Source organism: Pimephales promelas, chromosome 5 (assembly GCF_988280905.1).
Source record: "Pimephales promelas chromosome 5, fPimPro1.hap1.1, whole genome shotgun sequence".
Lineage (NCBI taxonomy): Eukaryota > Metazoa > Chordata > Actinopteri > Cypriniformes > Leuciscidae > Pimephales > Pimephales promelas.
The window spans coordinates 33456521-33478124 of record NC_142773.1 but is presented as its reverse complement, the minus strand read 5'-3'; the positions used below and the strand labels follow the sequence as shown (position 1 = coordinate 33478124).

Genomic DNA, 21604 nt, shown 5'->3' with positions numbered 1-21604 from the left:
AGGCAATTCAGGATTTTTTTTAACTGAATGGGCTACTCAAATGTTTACATAGGCCTAATTATTTTCATGGTTGTGTAGGCTACTTCCAAAATAGGCTGTATATGTTTGGGGTAAAGTAACTATTTTATAGACATGGCATCGGTGGAGAAAATGAAACATTTCTACGAAAACCATGATCAAAATCAGACGCGACACAAGATGTAGATTGTAACCTACTCCATTGATAATCCACAGTCATTCCTTTCCATCTCATGAGCGCCACCTAGAGCAAATGTCGCTATTCAGTCGTATTTTTTGCATGGATTCTTTCTGAGTGTATTTTTAGGTGTTATGATTGAATTTCTTATTATGAAATAAATATCAAATGAAAACCTAAATATTGGACGTAACGACATTTTGCATTTAGCCTACAGTAGTGTAACGGGTCCCAGCCAGGAGTCCGTTAGCAGATATATTTTGATACTCCTGGTCGAAGTGCTCTGGAAATATTAAATATATTTCTTAGTTAGAGACACGGGAAAGAAAGCAAAAGAAAAAAATCTAAACAAAACCTATTTTTGTGAGTGTCACAGTAGGCTAATATGAGAAGAAAAAAAACATAGAAAGACAATATAGAAAGTCTAGCGCTAAAATAGGCATGTGTCCATCAGAGTTGAAATATGAAGAACCGGGGAGGGGGAAGAGTTTGCGTCCGCCCAAAAATGGAACTGATTTTAGCGAATCGATTCGTTTGAATGATTCATTTCTTTGAACCAGTTCAGGTAACCTATTCACCAGTCATTTGAGTCATCATCGATCAAGTGTTCCCATTTGACGTTTTCTTGTTTGTGGTTAATTCATATTTTTGTTCAATGCTGACATTACTACTGATGATTTCGGTTACGTTTTTGTATTGTTTTTAGCCTATAGTTGCTACTACTTGTGATGTCCAGTTTGATGCAGTGTGTGAAATGTAAACCCTGTTGGTGGCCCGATAGCCCGTTTTTATACCAGAAAATCCAAATAAAATGTGCTATGTTTATGGTTCCAACATTTCACCTACCTCATATTCACCATCACCTAGGCCTATGATAAATTCGACCATTCTCAGTCGAATGATTCAAAATGCTGTGCGAAACGGTTCGATCGAATCCTTACAATGAACAGTCTAAACTGAACGATTCATATTCATGACATGTCTTTAGTCCGCCCAGTGTAGAGTACTCCTCCTGGCTTCCTGAATTGAATTTCTTGTCGGAGAGGGTCCAACATCACTCTACCACCAGTTATGGTAAGTAATTGGACGTTTAATTTCTCTGTAAAGTCGTAAAAAGTATCCACGCGTCTAAATGACTTAGCAACAAAATCCTGCTTCAACAGTTTCTATCATACGTTCCTCTGAACTGAGAGCGAACTTTTAGCTCTCAAGACGTTGAACACTGTGTTATTCGACAAGTATCAAGTTTCAACCTCTTGTGCGTTTTTTTCTTTCTCTTTTTTATTGTCTAATTTGACAGTTGTTTTCCGGACTGTCTTGAAAGAAAGTGCCTTCTCGACCTCCTAATTGCTGTCAGAATGTCATCCATAGACCCATACCAGTACATCATAGTAAGTTACACTTTAACTTTAAAGCATCATGTCAATGAGAAACGTTTAGCTTTTGCTTTTGTGTGTTTTTTTTTTTTTTTTTTTTTAGAAAGTTGAGCTTGTTTAATTAACATGAATGTATAACAGAGGAGTCAGGGTTCATTGGTCCCTAATGTTAACATTTATGGTAACACTAAGGTTCATTAGTTAACATTAGTTAACTACCTAGTTGACATGAACTAAGAATGAACAATACTTATACAGCATTAATTAATCTAAGTTAATATTAATTTCAACATGTATACATTAACATTTACTAATACATAAAAATCAAAGGTTGTATTTGTTCACATTAGTTAATGCACCATAAATAAACAATGAACAGCTGGATTTTTATTAACTAACTTTAACAAAGATTAATAAATACTGTAACATATGTATTGCTCATTGTTAGTACATTAACTAATGTTAACTAATTAACCTTAAAGTGGTACCACATTTATTTATGTCATGATTTATTTGTGTTTTTTATCAATGTGCTTTACCTTTTTGAGACTCTAAGAAAGTTAGAAAACTATAGTAAAGCTTCAGTGGTTGGATTCATTTGCATGTGACAACATGCTGAAATTATGTCATTAGAGACATACTGTATCTTCTGCTTAGCCACAATTCTGTTTGGGAATAACCTGTTGTCTATTTCCTACTTCAGTAGTTAAATGAGCTTCCTTTATAGCCTTCATAGATGCCTTTGCCACTCTAAATCCCTAATTGTGGATCTTTCAAATGTGCAGGTTGAGCATCAGTATTCTCATAGATTGAAAGTGATTGTGGTAAGAGCTGAAAATGTGACTAAAGGAGCATTTGGTGATTTATGTGAGTATATTTTTGTGCAGTCTTCTTGCTATTTGAAGAAACCCTCAAAGGAGCATTCATACTTGAGTGATTGTGTGTTTGTTCACAGTGGACACCCCGGACCCTTACGTGGAACTGTCAATTCCAACCACACCAGAGTCAAGGAAACGAACACGGCACATAAATAATGACATTAACCCGAAGTGGAACGAAACTTTTGACTTTGTATTGGATCCCAATCTACCCAATGTTTTGGAGGTGAAAAAATCATACTCTAAATTACTTCATGTGTATACAGTACTGCGCAAAAGTCTTAGGCACGTTAGTATTTTCTCTCTAAAAAAGTTTTGTATATCTTTTCCTGTAGTGTGTCAGCAGGAAATATCACTTTACATTTCCAAACATTCATTTTTGCCATTCATTGTAATGGCATCTGGTAATTAACAAACAGAAAAAAATGAGACAGACTAAATCCAGAAGAACTGTGGCAACATTTCTAAGAAACTTTTTCCGTTTCGTTTCTTCATGTAATCACAGATTGACTCGATGATGGTGAGATCAGATTTATGTGTAGAGCATACCGGCTGTTGTCAGAATGATCTATTTGCTGCAGTATCAGTACTAAGATTCATGCCTTATAACAATAAACAATGTCAAAACCAAAGTCCATTAGAGGAGGACCGGAGGGGTCTTAGGGTGTGGTTGTTGGGCAAGAACACAGGACAGGCAGGGCCTGGGCTGAAACGAAGGTGGAAGGAGCCAGGGTGGAATACCCAGCAGGTAGGCCAGAACACAGGCCCATGGCGGAGTCGAGGGAGGGACGAGCCATGGTAGAGGCCTAGAAGCTGGGACCAGGGGACGACTGACTGAGATGGAGCTGCTGGCTGTGGAGACCTAGGTGAAGATGATGAACAGAAGGGACCGGGTGATACAAAAGTCCTTCAGGGAAGGGTGGAGACGCAACCGAGGTGGAGCCAGGATGTCAGAGAACTGAGACCAAGGCAGAGTGACTGAGGACCAAGGCTGAGCTGGAAGGAAGGAGAAGCCGAAGGGGTGGAGAGACGAAGTGCAGCAGAAGTCCATGAAACAGGAAGAGTTATGAATTATTAAGGCAGAGCTGGAGAGACAAGGATGCTGAGTGGAATCATAGGGATTCAACGGTCCCAGGTGGAGCCGAGGTGGACTGCTCGACAGACCGAGCTGGAGTTACGGGCCTGGAGTTTCTAGGCGGAAAGATGCAGAAGCTTCTTGTTATCAAGATGCAGAAGCCACTTGATGTAAACCCGCCTGACTGGCTTCACATTGCATGTTAATGCCAAGTGTAAATGCAGCCTAAATTATCAATGGGTGTAACGGATTACCAGATCAATAAAAAACAATAGCAACTAACTGAAAACTAGTTCAATACTAAAATACATAGCAAGCCCAGACAATCCCTATATATATATATGAAGAGTTCAGATGCAAAAGCCTCTAAGTGCCATTTGAAATTTTCTTCTAGAATGATCATTTTTATCAAGCTTGTATATTTAATTTCAGTGATTTCACTTAAATGGCAATGATAATTACCTATTAATTGTTATTTAAGTGAAATTACTGAACTTAAACATACAAGTTTGATAATAAAAAAAAACATAATTAAAGAAGAAAATTTCAAATGGCATTTAGAGGCTTTTGTATCTGAACTCTTCATATATATATAAAAATATATACACAGTGATGTAACGGTTTACAGAATTTCAGAACGTACCTCAGTTTTGAGATCGGTTCATAACGAGTTTGTTACACTCACATGTCAGTTGTTGTTTTTTATAGTTTAAAACGTAACAGAGTTATATTTGTGAAAGGTGTTGCTTTAAAAGTTTGCCCATGCTGTTGTTGGCATGTACAGTACTGTAAAGGTGTTGTATTGCAGTTTAGAAGTATTAGAAAATGCATCAGCACTATGTTATAATACTGTTTGAATGCTGTTTTTTTAGATGACACTGATGGATGCTAATTATGTAATGGATGAAACTCTGGGCACAGCTAAATATTCCCTCACAAAGCTCAAAGTGGGGCATACAGAGCAAGTGGCCCTCTCTATCGGCAAGGTAAAAGCTCATTTTGGTTTACACCTTGAGCCTGTTGTGAATTAACTTGAGCTTCATGGTTACTAATTCTAAGTGTCTTGTTGTTTACTATTATTCTCTGATTCTTGCTAGACGACCAAAGTGTTCCTTGACTTGTCCTTAGAAGTGTGGTATGTATAAAGAAATTTTTACTTCTGCGCATAGTGGCTATTTGAGTTCCCTTTTGTGGACCCTTTTTGGTGGTTCATATTGATTTTGTTTTGTTGGTTTATCAAATAAGAATGAATGAGGCACTGAAAGTGAGTCATGTTTTTACAGTTCGTCCACAGACTTGCGCTTCAGCATGGCACTGTGTGATCAGGAGAAGCTTTTCATGAAGACACGCAGAGACAGAGTTATGCTCAGCATCAAGAAGCTTCTCAAAATGGAGAACCCACGCTTCCTTCCAGCCTCACCAAGAGAGGTAAAGTCAAAAACCACACAAACTGCCTTATGAACCATGCTATACTAAAAAAAGGATTGTGTGGCTAGTGTTAGAGATCCTGTTTGATTTCAGTTCTATGTGTGCTCAGGTTCCTACTATCGCCATTGTGGGCTCTGGAGGGGGTTTCCGTGCGATGGTGGGCTTCTCTGGTGTGATGAAGGCTCTGTATGAATCGGGGGTGCTTGACTGTGCAACATATATGGCAGGACTTTCTGGGTCAACGTGGTCAGTAAAAGCAGAATATTCGGATATTTAAAGGAGTAGTTCACTTTTGAAAAAACTTTTGCTGATAATTTACTCACCCCCATGTCATCCAAGATGTCCATGTCTTTCTTTTTTTTTAGTCGAAAAGAAATTAAGGTTTTTGATGAAAACATTCCAGGATTTTCTCCATATAATGCCCTTTACTGGTAATCAAACAGTTCAAGGTCCAAAAGACAGTTTCAGTGCAAACTGCAAACTGTTCAAAGGGCTTTAAACGATTCCAGACGATGAATAAGGGTCTTATCAAGCGAAACGATCGCTCATTTTTTTTTTTTAAATAACAAAGTTTAAGTTTTATAAGCTCAAATGGTCGCCTAGCTCTGTTCTGTGATGCGTGTTCGTGACTCTCCTGTTCGAACTCGTTTGTCAAAATGAACAAATCTTTTTCGGAGTCAATTCGTTCATTTTGTTTGTTGAATGAACCAAATGACACGAAAAAGATTCGTTCATTTTGATAAACGAGTTCGAACAGGAGAGTCACGAACGCGCATCACAGAAAAGAGCAAGGCAACCATTTGAGCTTATAAAACTTAAACTTTGTTATTTAAAAAAAAATGAGCGATCGTTTCGCTTGATAAGACCCTTATTCATCGTCTGGAATCGTTTTAAAGCCCTTTGAACAGTTTGCAGTTTGCACTGAAACTGTCTTTTGGACCTTGAACCGTTTGGTTACCAGTAAAGTGCATTATATGGAGAAAAATCCTGGAATGTTTTCATCAAAAACCTTAATTTCTTTTCGACTGAGAAAAGAATGACATGGATATCTTGGATGACATGGGGGTGAGTAAATTATCAGCAAAAGTATTTTTAAAAGTGAACTACTCCTTTAAACTTGCTTACACACATTTGTAACCACCAACACTTGAACAAATCTTGACTATATTTCCACAGGTATATGTCCATGCTGTATTCGCACCCTGAGTTTCCTGCGAAAGGCCCAGCGGATATTAATAAGGAGCTGATGACCAGGGTCAGCAATAACCCACTCAAACTGCTCCTGCCCCAAAATGTCAACCGGTACGTCAAAGCACTGTGGAAGAAGAAATCGGCCGGACAGCCTGTCACCTTCACTGACATCTTCGGGATGTTGATAGGAGAGACTCTCATTCCTGCGGTGAGATACCATGTGCAAGAATACAAACTGGGTTATTGAAAGTTTGTGCTGCAGTAGGACATCAAGAGTGGCATGAACTGTGCTGCACTGTACTCTATTTATACACTGGTCAAGTACAAAGACTCCTTTGTCAGTTGTCTCTCTATTATGCATTCAAATGCAAATGGACCCTTCTCTTTTGGGGAAGGTCCCTGTAAATCAGGAAGATACTTCTCAATGAAAGAAAGCACTCCTGTACATTACCGTTCAGAAGTTTGGGATCAGTAAGGTGTGTTTTTTTATTAAAGAAAGAAATTAATTGATACTTTCATTCAGCATGGACATGTAAAATTTATCAAAAGGGACAGTTAAGACATTTATAATGTTCCAAAAGATCTGAATTATTTTTATGTGCATTTTACCTAAATGCACTGTTCCTTAAATTATCAGTGTTTCTCTGGCTCTTGAAAGGTTTTAAAAAGTCTTTATTACAAGGTGTGACAGATAGTGTAAAATGAAATTCCAAGACACTTATAAGTGACACTTATTATAATACAAGACACCAAGACACGTATTATAATACACTTCTTGGTACCAACCTTTTAGAAAACGCTATGTAAAAAGCATTGATAATTTACCATTTTCTTCAACCTCGACCAATGCTGTGCAAAAAAGTTTGAGTATTACGCTTACTTTGTGTGTTTTTGTGTGTTTTGCACAGAGAATGGACACTAAACTGAGCGCCTTGCAGGGAAAAATTAATGAAGGTCAGTGCCCGATGCCTCTCTTCACCTGTCTGCACGTCAAACCTGATGTCTCTGAGCTCATGTTTGCTGGTAAGAAGACAGTTCACTTTAAATAGGCTGCAAATAATAACATTAGAATGGTACATTTTATTGCATTGCCCGTTATTTATTGCTGTATGAATGTATAATTATTGTCAAAATGGAATGAGAAAAGACTGTCAATACTTGTCAAGATAAACAAAATAGTCAGAATTTGTATGGCACCTCCTCCTAGCCTCCATAGAAGACTGAACACTATCGATTTGTTTATATTTGCTTAATACTGTGGAAAACATGCAAATATTTGTTATGGGGCCTAATGATTGACCCACCGTGAAGTCAGTCTGAAATTACACAGTTCCTCGCACTAGTGCACTAGTGCAGACACTATTTTTAGAGACTAGTGTACCAGTCAGTCAATGTGTGGGTAGGTTGTTTTATGTTGAATGGGATCAGCGCATGTGACTAAGCAGGTGATGGCAGAAGTAGAAGTAATTGAAAGTTAGTTTTTGTCAAGCGAGTCACTTACTGTAAATTACTCTTTGAGTGGACTTGAGTCATTTAGTATTATTTTAGTAGTGCAATGTAATATTTTACAATGTCTTTGCATGTCATTTTCATCCCTATTTTTTCCTATTTCAATCAGACTGGGTGGAGTTCACCCCATATGAGATTGGCATGGCCAAATATGGCACCTTCATGTCTCCAGGACTGTTTGGGAGCAAGTTCTTCATGGGCTGTGTTGTGAAAAAATATGAGGAAAACCCCTTACATTTCCTCATGGGTAAGACTGGGATCGCTCTGAATTTCAACAGAAGGGTTTACTCATTTAGACTACCTCAAAACCCATGGAGTGACAACAGTACAGTCACTCATGTACTTTACAATTACTCATACTTCCCATCAGATATATGTTAGTTTACCCAAAAATTAAACTTCTTTCATAAATTACTCACCCTCCTTTCATTCCAAACTAATAAGAGTTTTGTTCATCTTTGGAAAATTCACATTCAAATTCATATGGATTAGGTTTAGGATCTCTTTTTGAAGAGCTAAAGTGTCAGTTGCGTGGCTGTCAATGGAGGGACAGAAAGCTCTCAGATTTCATGTCTTTCAGGAAATTAACGCAAAGATGAATGACATTTTATCTTTTACAAGACAAAGTACGATCTTTGAATGTATTTGAAAGATTTTGAATTACTTAGCAACAGCAGCTGTTTAGTTGAAATGATGGTTCCTCTGATAATAAAAAGAAAATCTATTCAAAGCGAGCACTGAAATATGTCATCAACAGGATGGAAAAATAGATTTAGAGATATAATCATGTTTTTCATGCTTTATTCTTACTAGTATGAACAGCTCTTTATATAAATGTATCTTATGTTGAATCACTCATCTTGCACAAGCATCTTGCACCCTTTTGAGTTTGAATATGAGCTTTACATCAGAATATATAATCCATCATAATCCTGTAATCCGGTTCCAGGTATTGTTTGCTGTAGTATGTATAAAGTGTTTGATGTAAGTGTGTGTGCTGCAGGTGTATGGGGGAGTGCTTTCTCCATCCTCTTTAACCGGGTTCTGGGGGTGAAGGAGACAGCCAGCAGTAGCACAATGGAGGAGGAGTTGGGTGAGTAAGATTGTTTCTCTTACTCTTCTAGCTATCAGAGCTAAAGAACTCAATGAAAGGGACAAATTGCACCCTTTTTCAAGAGAACACGGATGTAGGACTATTTGGATTGATATCATATCATCGAGTTTCTATCCTTGTGATATACTAAAATGTGCCGTTTCTAGTTCTTCTAGTGCAAACGTACAGTTGACACTCATGAGTGCACGGTGTTGGTGTAGAAAGATAAGATTAACACACTGATCTACTCGCTATGGCTGTGTGACCTCAGTCAAACACACTGCAAATATTCAAAGTTGAAGTACTGCAACATATAACAGTAACAGATGAGTTTGTTCGGCATGTTCATGTTTATGTTGCACTTTGCATAAAGGCTTTGAACTTTGATAAAATAGCATTTTAAGACTTTAGGACTGTTATAGATTTTCTTCTCTGAGACTTTATTTACCACTACCACATTCCCATTACTGCAGTCAAGATAGTAATTCAGCACAACAAACACTATCATGATGTACACTAAGGGGCTGTTTACGTGGACCGTTTTCAACTAAAAACTTCTACTTTTTGCCATTCGTTTACAAGACAACGGCATTTTGGGTTGTGAAAACGGGTTTTTAGAAAACAGTCTCTGTGTAAACAACAGAAACACATCTCTGGAGATGATGACATCATGCACATGTGTATTACGTGTTCAGTCTATACTGTTTCATCGCCATCTATTGGCCTGGCAGCAGAATACAAGGGGTTTCATTTGTTTTTCACGGATCTGTGAGATAGTTTTGACAACGGTGACGTCTGAATGCGGAAAACAATTTTGTTTTAAGCATATCGTTTTCATGTAAACGTACCCTTAGATTAACAACTAGTCTACAAATGTGTAATTTGGGGGGTTTTTTTGTAGCTGGCTATTAAGAATCAGGAGATCACAATGCAAAACAAAAACCTTATATATACATCTATGCAAAATTGAAATGCCTTTTTGTGTGGTCCACCCATAGGTTGCAACTCTGTTTGTGTCTTCTGTTTTTCAGAGCAAATTAAGCCAGAGCATATTGTGGGTGATGATTCAGCAGATAATGACGAGGAAACTCAAAGAGGTGAGAAAGAGCTCTTTTCACTCTCTTTTACTTTTTTAACTCACATACATGCTTAGTTCAATTCAAGGCACAGCAATAATTACTCGCTGGTTCGGGGTGTGTAAGAGTTTTGGGCCAGTTGACAGGACAGTCATTTAGGGCCTTATCATACATACGGTGCAATGCGGCGCCAGGCGCGACGCAAGTGCGTTTTGCTTGTTTCAGCCCGACGCAATTATCATTTTCACGTCCTGCATCACATTGTTTAAATTGCAAATGCATTTGCGCCCATTTGTGCACCCATAGGCGGCTGGTCTGAAAAAGTCTGTGTTCAGGCGCATGGTTGGCGTGTTGCTATTTTGAGGCAACTGAAATAGATTGCGCCATTGACCAGTTGAAACCTGGTCTAAAGCCAATGATGCAACATTTTTTTTTGTTAAGAGTGCGTTAGTAATGTCTGCCTAAATATATGCGGGTCTACAGCGCTCGTACACTCTGCTTATTACACATACAGGGATGCGCAGCAGCATACAAACTAGCAAAATATTAAAAATAAAAGGATTACAATGTAAATGATTATTATTGTAAATATAAAGATATGGTGGAATCCGGCTTGTCCTGTAAATGGTCTACTTGCGCTCTTTAACGCGCAGATCCGTTTGCTCTCTGGAGACTCATTCAGTCTCGATATGCTAACATTATCTATCTGTCTATCTATCGATCTATTTATATATTTGTTGCTATCAAGGTAGCATTAAGTCTGAAATGTTGTCTATTTATTTATTTATTTATTGTGTTACCTAGGTAATATTATTTAACAGTTTGTCTATTTGTTCATTTATTTTTATTAAATTTTTTTACTACGGTATTATTCATTAATTAAGGTAACTTTATCTTACTGTTTAATGTTTTGTCTATTCATTTATTTGTTTGTTTCTTACCAAGGTAGCATTATCCAACTGTCCAAATGTTTTGCACTATATGCGATCATGCAATCATTTCCAGTAAAAGTGTGTGTATGTATTCATAACTTTAGTTGCATAATTTTCAGCTGTTATTGCCCTAAAAAACAAATACATTTGTAGAGTTGAAAAAGAAATATATACAGTTATATAAAGCTATATAAGTATATCTTTCTGATGGATATAAAATGTTACACAAATATTTTTTTGTTTTTGGTTAAGTGAAAATATTGGCATAGTAGGTAAAAATCTGTTAAAAAGGAGCAAGAGTATCATTGTTTGTCTCTCTTTCTTCCAGGAGGCACGGAGTCAGCAGAGGCAGAAGATGAGCGGCAGCGTCATGCTCAGGCTAGCTGGGTTCAGCGCATGTTAACCTCCATTATGGGGGACAGCACCCTTTTCACCACACGCGAGGGCCGTGCCGGCAAGGTGCACAATTTCATGCTGGGACTCAACCTGAACTCTTCCCTGCCCTTCTCTCCCTTCAGCAACCTGATGAGCCAGTCCTCTGTGGATGAGGAGGTTGATGCTGTTACAGGTACTAATTAGTCATTTATCTGGCGCTTATGCAAATTTACATTTGAGCCAAGAACGCCCACATATTCCTTTGCGAGGACCCCCTTCCTGAAACAGAAAGACTATTACAAAAGGAAAAGTCGCTTATTTTCATACATAAAAACCTCATTATACTGTATGAATTATAACTGTGATATTATAAAGACAGTTGTTTAGAGAAGGTGTTAAATATTATCTAGAAAATCTGGAAACTATATCTTTTATAATATTAGATGTACTAACATAATTTATTTATATACTTATTTTATAAAGACTGATTTAACCCCCATCCCCCCATTGACCATTCATATATTTTATCTAGATTTTTTTTAAAAGCACAATGAACAGTAACAATAGTGAAAACTCAAGCAAGATTTAAACCTTCAACATTTTGGTTCAGAATTTGAAGTATGCGTTTTAAAGAAATGGGTGTGACGGACTGTAGGTGGAACAATAGGCTGAAATCTGGTCAGGTGCCACAGGACTTGATGATGGGCTTTCAAATATTATTTGGTGCCTGAGTGGGAGGAAGTCAGTCTGCTCAAAACTTCACATCTAAGAAATACCAACACACCCACTGCAGATTAACCTTTTCCCACGGGTCAAATACACAGAAATACCTTAATACATTACAAAGGAAGCATCTTTGGCTCGTCAGAACAAGATCACTGATTGTGTTAAAATGAGAAAATTTTGAGCGCAGTCTCAAGTTCATGTGTCATTCGGTTTAGCTCGCTGATCAGTGAAGGCAGGGTCTCATCCGATAATTACTGATAATAATAGCACTGCATGTGTCTGTGGCTCAGCAGTAGTCTACTTCCTGTTGACAGTTGGGTGTGAGAAAAAAGATAAGCTCGAGTGAGAATTTGTACAGTAATGCTGAACAAATGATGACTGTTGCAAAACTTTCAACATAGAATATTCTTTACTCTGAAACAACTAGGTGAATGTTAGTGATGACATCCTGTGGTTTATTTACAGGTCATTGCCAAACCACTACACTAACTTTCCAATCAATCTTTCCTGCAGATCCTGATGAGTTTGAGAGAATCTATGAGCCTCTAGATGTGAAGAGTAAAAAAATCCATGTGGTGGACAGCGGGTTGACCTTTAACCTTCCCTATCCTCTCATTCTGCGACCTCAGAGAGGAGTTGACCTAATCATTTCCTTTGACTTCTCAGCCAGGCCCAGTGACTCCAGCCCGCCATTTAAAGTGAGTGTGTGCCCGAGGCTTGCATTACATGTACATATGAAGAATAATATGAATGTATTCAAATGAGGATTTACGTCAGACAAGTTTGTATGAAATGTCACACAATGTAGATAGATAGGAAGTAGACAGAGAAACTCTACTTTTATTGGTTTAACAGTTTCTGCCTTTAAAGGGTTAGTTCGGTATTTTACACTTAAATCCCTGTTTTAAGATCGTTTCTGATGAAATAGAACGGTTAAGATTGAAATTTGGCAAATGCTGCTCTCCCGAGAATTTTAGGTTTTTGTGTTGGCACCTACACAAGAATGGTTGTCTATGTGCACTGGAACAATCATTCATAAAACGCATTAAACTTTAGTTTACAAAGACGTGAAACTCACCGAGTGTGGTCTGGGGTGTTCACTGATATGCTCACACAAAAATCGCTGCAAAAGATGCTTTCCAACAGGTTTTATTGTAGTTATTGTCACAAAAACTGTTCTATGTCATCAGAAACTATCTTAAAACAGGGCTTTAAGTGTGACTCCAAACTTTTTAAAGGTAGTGTATGTTTCTCTGAGCTGTGACTGTCATCTAACCGTGTCCTTGTTTGTCTGTGTTAGGAATTACTGCTGGCTGAAAAATGGGCCCGTATGAATAAGCTGCCATTCCCTAAGATCGATTCGAAAGTATTTGACCGAGAGGGTCTGAAAGAGTGCTATGTGTTCAAACCCAATAAGGGAGAAAAGAACTGCCCCACCGTCATTCATTTCGTCTTGGCCAACATCGACTTTCGGAACTTTAAAGCCCCAGGTGAGAGCGTGTCATTATCATATTGCACTTTTTTAAAGAATTTATGTTCTTAACATATTTTAAGTCTAAATACCAGAAACTGTTCTCATCTCATTTCAAGTCAGACACGACCTGTAATAAACTGAGTTAGCGAGTCATTCCTGCTGATTCAAGTAGCGAGTTTTCTGACTATGGCTCAGAAGTTAAAATTTACTCTGATTGACCAATCTGGTCCTCTTAATTCTTGAACAAGAACCACAGTGATTTGTTTTCAAATTGTGCTGGAATTTGTGTTGTTTGTTTGTTTTTGTTTGAGGTCAACAAGGAAAACACAGTTGAAAGTTGTGTCAATATAATGTCAGTGCACATAACTCGACTAAAACCGTTTAGAAGTTTGGGGTTGGTAAATCTTATTAAGGAAATTAATACCTTAATTCAGCAAGGATTGCATTAAATTGGTCATAACAGTAAAGACATTTATAATGATTTTTTTTGGTTTTTTTTTTTTTTTTTCATTTTATTTAAAGTTTTTGTAATTTGTGTGATTGTGCTGGGGTGTTTATTTTAGTTTGTCTTTCAGTTTTAGTTTTAGTTTTTTTAGCACATCAATTTAAACTAAATGAAAAAGAGAAATGGTGAAAACTAGCTCAAATAATCTTTTTTATTTCAGTTAATGTTTATTTTTTATTTCAAACAACGTAAATGTTTTTTTATGGATTGAGGTTTAGTTAACTATAATAACACTGAATATATTATATATAATAACAGTTCTTTTAATATTTGTAATAATATTTCACAATATTACTGTTTTTCAATACTATTTCACTAATTAAAATTTGTATTATAGATCATGTGAACATTCTTTGTAGAAAAGGTCAGATTTAATTGTTCTCTTTTCTGTTTTCATGAAGGAGTTCCTAGAGATTCAGACAAGGATATAGAGTTTGGCGACTTTGACATATTTGACGATCCAGCCTCTCCCTTCTCTACTTTCAACTTCAAATACTCTAACCAGGCCTTCAAAAGGCTTCATGACCTAATGGAGTTCAACACACTCAACAACATTGAGGTCAGTTCTACTCCTTGAAACTCTGATTTAAACACCTTCACAGCAGTTTTTTTTTGCGGTTCATCTTTGGTCTTCATTCCATGTGACTCTGTTTTGTTTTGTAGGTCATAAAAGAGGCTATTAAAGAAAGCATTCTGCGGAGACGAGAGAACCCATCAAACTATTCGGTTTCCCTTTCCCTCAATGAAATTGAAAACAAGAAGTTCTTGAAACGGGATACCAGCTTTGCAAAATGACACACCTAACTGATAGTTATGCAAACAGCTATACGCAAAAGCCTTGACATGTGAGATGCCATTGGTCCACTGGTGCTTGATGGGAGTCAGTGAGCAGATTCCTCAGAAAAGACTGGATTGGCCTTATTACGGGGTCGTTTTTATGTTGCATTCCAGAAGACTTTGAATTATATCACCTCTTACTTTAAATTAAGAATAATAGAAATTACCAAAAAAATAAAATAAAAATAAAATCTCATTCAAAATATTTACAGGAACTATAATTCACGTAATGCCAGCTCTGGAATGTGGAATCAGGAAAACCGAATCTACAGACATTTGTTTTTTTTTAATGTTCTGCACTCAGTTTGGGGTAAATTCTGTGGAATAGATTTAAATATGGTAATATGTGTTAACTGATCTGAGAGCTGAGAGTACTGCGCTTATCGGTCACTGAAATTACCCAAAATATTTAATAAACAAGCACTCAATGGGCAGGGGACATGAAACACTTTGTAAATGAGAGCCATTCTGTGATTCAGTGGACCATTTTCAACTTTATTTCAAAATTATTTATAAGTCACTATGTGGGCATATTCTCCACACCTTTAATGTTAACATGCTTTCGATTCTGGCTGTGTGCTTCTCTAAAGAGTCAAATACTGGCAGCTTTGTTTTCACTTAGTTAATAATGTTCTGAGAGTAATTTATGGTCTCAATGGTGGCTTGAACTTCAGGACACGCTGTTCCTTATGTGTTTCTGCCGATGTGATTAGAAAACAATTTCTGTTCTCTGTTCGGATTTACTGTGACGCACCTATGACCACTAGATGGTTGATGGTAAGCCCTGCCTTCAGGAGGATTCATCTCATATTTTAGCGACAGATTCATTACTTAGGAACTGGATTTAGCTGCTTTTATTTATTTTGCTTACAAATGTCTCCTGTCTCCTTGTCTCCTGCCCAAGGGGTGACAGGAAGAAGGTGAAATGTCATCTCACACTTCCCACGCAGGACTTCACCTCTTTGTGAGGTGTCTGGAACAAGGACAAGATGGAACATGTTGTGAAAATGTCCTCATTTCCTGTTTGTATCAGATATTTGTGGCGCATACAATATCCAACTTTCCACATAGTCATTCCTCTGGTTTACATACGTTATGATGAAAGTGTACACAAGATTATTTATTTGTATGCTTATTGTGTAGTTTTTTTATGTTGTTTTTAAATTTCTCAAAATCAAACATTTGAAATAAATGTCAATGGGAAAAGTGGTGTAGTAAAGGTCATTCATAAAACTGAACTGAGGTCAGTAGGCTAAAAGTGGAAGGTATAGATACTTGAAAGACTGGTTGTGTGGTAAAAAATAGACCTTAGGTGTTAGAGTGCACTTTAACTCTAAAATAAATATCAACACATTCCTTGCTGTTTGTGGTCTGTACAGTTGGATTTGTAACAACTTATGATGTTGTGAACACCACAACTGTCAGATCCTTTCAAAGTGGAGATGTACTGTATGTTTGTATGTTCATGTATATTAAAAAAAAAAAACATAATTATGAGTGCCATGTACCTTTAAGTGATGTTACTAGCCCATGTAGTGTAATGTGTATAAACATAATTAAAGGATCTCAAACCAATTAATGGTCTGGGGACTATGCTTTCACTAATAGTTAATACTTTTTTGCCAGTCCTTTAAACAGAACAAAACACTTTACTGTGAAAATCAAGGGTTTTTTTTATTTTTTTTTAGCTATTGCGCTTTTTTCCATTGGTAAGAGATCCTCTCATCTCCCTATAAATAAGAATCTCTGGCCTGGCTTAATGATACAGTGCTATTGCCCACAATGTCCAGGCAAGAATTTCAAAAATGGATAAATATTATGCCAAAGTTAATGAAAATAAAATAATGGGTTTTTATGGTTGTTAATAATAAAATGTCAGATGTCTTTCTAACTTCCTTACTTGAGTCAAACTACAGGCCTACTACTACTTGTCAAATATTACTCTGTTAAGTTGGAAAGACTTTTTTTTAACTTAAAGGAGTAGTTCACTTTTTAAAATTAAAATAATTTACTCACCCCCATGTCATCCAAGATGTCCACGTCTTTCTTTCTTCAGTTGAAAAGTAATTAAGGTTTTTAATGAAACCATTCCAGGAATTTCTCCATATAATGGACGTCATTGGGAACCAAACGGTTTAAGGTCCAAATGAGAGTTTCAGTGCAGCTTCAAAGGGGATACCAGACGATGAATAAGGGTCTTAATTGTACTAGACATGTGGGAAATTAATGTGGGAGAAAATAAATACTCTAAACCCTAGATTTACACAAACTAATAAAGTCCGTTAATAAAAGCCGTTACGTTGTGCCTAGCTCTCCCCTATATCGCCATCTGCTGGACTGCTGGAAAAATAGAAATCCCACTTAGGCCCACTCAGTATTTACCAAAGACGACTTGGTATTAGCTTGTGTATAACTAAAGGACAGTAGGACCCGGTTTCACACACAGACAGAGCTTAAATTAAGCCAGGATTAGGCCTTGTAGTTCAATTAGGACATTTAAAGTAGCTTTTATAAACGTGCCTTAGCAAAAAACTTCTGTGGTGTGTGCATCTTGAGACAAAACAATGACACCGACATATTTTAAGATCTAGTGCATGTTGCTTTAAGTTAAAACAGCTCAATAATGCATTACTCTGGAACCAGTTTAGGCCTTGTCTGTGAAACTGGGGGTCAGTAGTAACATGTCATCACTATATGCAATGCTGGACTACATTTAAATAAAAAAAAGTTAACTACATTCACCATTTCACTGATTGAAACTAAAAAGAATGAGAGGTTCAACATCCCATCCAAATTGTAAAATATTACTAAACTGGGAGTCAATTGCTTTAAATTAGGCTACATAATAGTTTCAGTTCAGCCGTTAATTATAAAGATTTTTATTTTAAAGGTGCAAAAGTTCTAATATAACTAATTAAAATAAAAACTACATGAATTGATTGAGTGACATGTAGGTGTTGATTCCGCCCACAGACACTAGAGGGCTTTCTATGCGGAAGTCAACAAGCACCACCAAGCTGCTTCCTGACAGTGCTGGGACTATTCCGAGTAAACTGGCATTTTTTGATTGATTGATCGATCGAACCAGCCATGTCGAAGAACACAGTGTCTGATCGATTCAGAAAGGTTGATATTGATGAGTACGACGAAAACAAGTTCGTCGATGAGGAGGACGGTGGAGAAAATCAAATAGGTCCGGATGAGGCTGAGGTGGATTCTCTCATCAGATCATATCCTTTCAGTCCATTTACTTTTATGGTTACTTTTCATAGATGTCCTGCTTACTTGTAGTATGGCGTTTTGACTTGTCGTTTTCTAATACACTTGATGTGTTGTTTTACGTTTCTAAAATGTAATTATTTCTGTAACTTACTCGTCGTCCTGACATGGGTGTGGTTGTCAGTCGCTTCATTCATTTAAGACAGACATATTTCACATTGTCATCACAAGTTTGCATTGTGGGTTCAAGTCTTTAAGGTCTTTTAATGCGGCTATAATGTTTAAAAAGTGTAACACATAAAGCTGTGCCTTATATAGATGTGGCAATTACTTAGAATGGTGTTGTTGTAGAAACACTTCCGGATGCCATCGACTTCCGGTTGCAAGATTGGAATCCTGAAGTGGCTTTTTAATTCTTTATACTTTATAATATATAGTTTCTTGCAGCTTATAATGGCAGCATAGTGACAATTATAGTTGCATGCATATCAGTGATGATTAAAAGTGAATGTTATTATTAGTGAGTAAGATGTTATTTCAGGCATCCTGCTGTGCTTTCCTTAGTGCCTTATACAGGTAACCTGATGGGGGCTTTGCAGGCAGTACTGAAGAATCCACCCATCAATACAAAGAACCAGAATGTAAAGGTGAGTAAAAGTCAAATCACTCTGAAGTAACTTAAAGTGTCGGTTTTGTTAAACTTTTAACATTATTATTCCCTACCAATGGTTTCCCCAACACTATTCAAAGTTCCCGTGATTTTTTCCAGTTGTTCATTATTTACTGAATAAGGATTAAACTATATTTTTTTACTCCCATTTTAGAACTGGGTTTAACTATAAAAATCTACAACAAATGCTCAAAGAGTTATTCACACTAATATATATTCATGATCAGTTTTCCAGGTCTAGAAAAATATCATATTTCAAAACTTAGGTTACCTCATTTATTAAGCTTTTCACAAACAACAACAACAAAAACAGCTGTATAAGAAATAGTTGTTGTTTTTTTATTTTATTTCTTTACTTTATGCTTGTTTTGTCTTATTTAAATCATTTTGCCCGGTTTCACAGACAAAAGCTTAAAGGAGTAGTTCACTTAAAAAACAAAACAAATTTAATATAATGACATATAATGCACTTACAGAGAACAGAGCAAGGCAAGCATTTGAGCTTATAAAACTTAAACTTAAAGCTTAATAAGACCCTTATTCATCGTCTGGAATTGTTTAATGAATTGTCTTTTGGACCTTGACTAATGTGCAGTGCTTTACAACAATAAATAAAAAAGCAAAGATAATGATAATGAATAACATTAGTAAATGTATATTAATGATAGTACAAATAATAATAAAAGCAAAGAATTCTATTTATTTTATATATTTTATGTTTTATAAATAAATATAGCTCATAATATGAAGTATTGTATAATATTTTTTATGTATGTCAAATACACATTTCATGCTTTTCTATATATTCGCTTAAAATTCTCTTGTTTGGATGGCCAAATAAGATTGGAGGTGTATAATCATCTCAAATGACTCATCTATTGTCAAGGGTAGTTCATTATATATATGTGTGCGTGCAGGACCGGGCTGAAGGCCTCGTGCTTAAAGTGCTCAGCTCTTTCAAGGCTAGCGATATAGAAAAGGCTGTTCAGTCTCTGGATAAGACTGGAGTCGATCTGCTCATGAAGTACATCTACAAGGGCTTTGAAAAACCCTCTGACAACAGTAGTGCAATCCTTCTTCAGTGGCATGAAAAGGTAAACACATTTTTTTTAAAGGAATAGTTCACCTAAAAATGATCGTTCTGGCTATATATTGACTCGTGTCTGTCTGCTTAGGCTCTCTCAGCAGGTGGAGTGGGCTCTATCGTCAGAGTGCTCACGGCCAGGAAGACCGTGTAATGTTCAGCACCTCAGCGCCGTGGCAGGGTTGGCGGAGGGACTGGCTAACACAAGCCCTCGTGGTCTGGTTTCTGCCAAACTGTGGAGGATGTCCAGTCACTCACCTCTGACCTTTTTTTAAAACAAAACAAAAAAACGATCAAACATTACAGTCCCATTTGGATTTGTTGCAGTGAAGATAAGCACCTTGGATCTGTGTTAACAGAAGGGTGATGAGAAAATGTTATTGTTGACCTCAGTAGATCTTAAGCACAGACATTTTAGCTATCATCAAAGGAAACGTCTCTTTACTCGTCTTCTTCACATTCTCATACCTGTCCCGATGTAAAGTCTCAACAGAGAAGAACAAACAGTACATGTAAGCACATGACTAAATCATTACCCAGTCATGTTATTGCAATCACGCATGATGGCACTCTGGAGTGAGTTGTTTTTTGTTTCACTTAAAGGAAATGTTGACCCAGAAATAAAAATTCTGTCACCACTCTGATATCACTCCAAACCTGTTCTTTCTGTCTTCTGTAGAACACAAAAAAATGATTTTTGAGTCCAAACAACATTCCAAAGATGTTTTCTTTTGTGTTCCACAGAAGAGAGAAACACATACAGGTTTTAGCCAAAATGAGGGTGAATAATTAACAGCATTTTTATAGTTGGGTTAAGAAGTTTATCAAGCTTTAGTTTGTAGAGGATGTTCTCTTTACAGACTCTTCCTCATCAGAGCTGGTCTATGGAACATGCCAACATCAGTATTTGCTTTTTCCCTACTTGCATGCACCGCATAATGTATTAGTTCTAGAGTCGGTTGTTAAATCTAGCCTTATTTGAATGCAGGTGCTTTCAAGAGGGAGATTTCCAGCTCATTTTGTATGTGATCAGAGTGCTTATTTTTCTCCACAATCCCTTCATGAATTCATGCATGTTTCCATCATATCACAACAGGATCACATTTTAAGAAACAGAAAAAAGGGAATAACTTTTCTTACGTTGCCAAAAAGGTTTTGATTGTCATGATTGTCGATTATTAGTAGTGCGTTTTTGTACTCTTTACAGAAACAATGAATTAAATTTTTTTATAACGCTGAGTATTATTCAAATTGTCTAAGCTTATGTATATTTTGATCATATCATTTTGTTGAACTGTTATCAATCTAGAACATCATTAGCATAATTTCTCAAGTTTGAACTCAAGACTTAGTCAGGTGCTGATGATATAGCTAACCTCTGAGACACACAAGTGTTTGTGTACGCTCACAAGTTCCACCAAACACAGCAGCAAGCACTCAAGATGCAATGGAGAATTTTGCTTCCACTGTGGTCTATCTTTTCCATACTTCAAGCCATACATTAACAACTTGAGGAAGTCTCCACTTGTTCATTTGCGGCTCGAAGTGAATGTTGAGTTTGCATCACGCCACTCAATCATTTGATTACGTGCGAAAATTATGAACTAGTTTACCAACTGCCTTATTAAAAATGTTCCTTTTATATTGTATGGTCCTTTTGAAAAATAAATTAAATGAATACAGTCTCCTAATTTTTTTATTTATGTTGATTAAATGTGCAAACCAGAAGAGTGTTATTTTTTAACTAAACCAAAACGTTTGTTACTTCAAATAAACATTATCTGAAATAAAAAATATCTATATTTAAAAACGTTTTTATTTCAGCTAGTTGCCAAGGAAACCTCATTCTAAAAACGTAAACTTTCAAAATATTTAAATAAAATTAAAACTGAAAATTCTAAATAGTAAATGGATACTCCACCCAAAAATGAAAATTCTGTCATCATTTACTTACCCTCAA

At 36.6% G+C, this 21604-nt stretch overlaps 2 protein-coding genes across 2 annotated transcripts; both read left to right on the top strand.

Moving 5' to 3' along the window:
• Positions 1-1462: 1462 nt before the first annotated feature.
• pla2g4aa (phospholipase A2, group IVAa (cytosolic, calcium-dependent)) lies at positions 1463-16181 on the top strand. The gene is made up of 17 exons (XM_039677872.2): positions 1463-1587; positions 2358-2439; positions 2528-2676; positions 4398-4511; positions 4623-4660; positions 4809-4953; positions 5063-5199; positions 6130-6352; positions 7053-7167; positions 7763-7900; positions 8657-8746; positions 9778-9843; positions 11083-11322; positions 12369-12553; positions 13156-13345; positions 14236-14393; positions 14498-16181. The coding sequence occupies exons 1-17, from the start codon at positions 1555-1557 to the stop codon at positions 14627-14629; spliced, it is 2235 nt and encodes a 744-aa protein (XP_039533806.2). The 5' UTR covers positions 1463-1554; the 3' UTR covers positions 14630-16181.
• A 1467-nt stretch (positions 16182-17648) lies between these two features.
• On the top strand, positions 17649-21329 carry arpc5a (actin related protein 2/3 complex, subunit 5A). The gene is made up of 4 exons (XM_089131349.1): positions 17649-17902; positions 18466-18537; positions 19478-19654; positions 19736-21329. Exons 1-4 carry the CDS (start codon positions 17762-17764, stop codon positions 19796-19798), a joined length of 453 nt encoding a protein of 150 aa, XP_088987475.1. The 5' UTR covers positions 17649-17761; the 3' UTR covers positions 19799-21329.
• Positions 21330-21604: the final 275 nt, after the last annotated feature.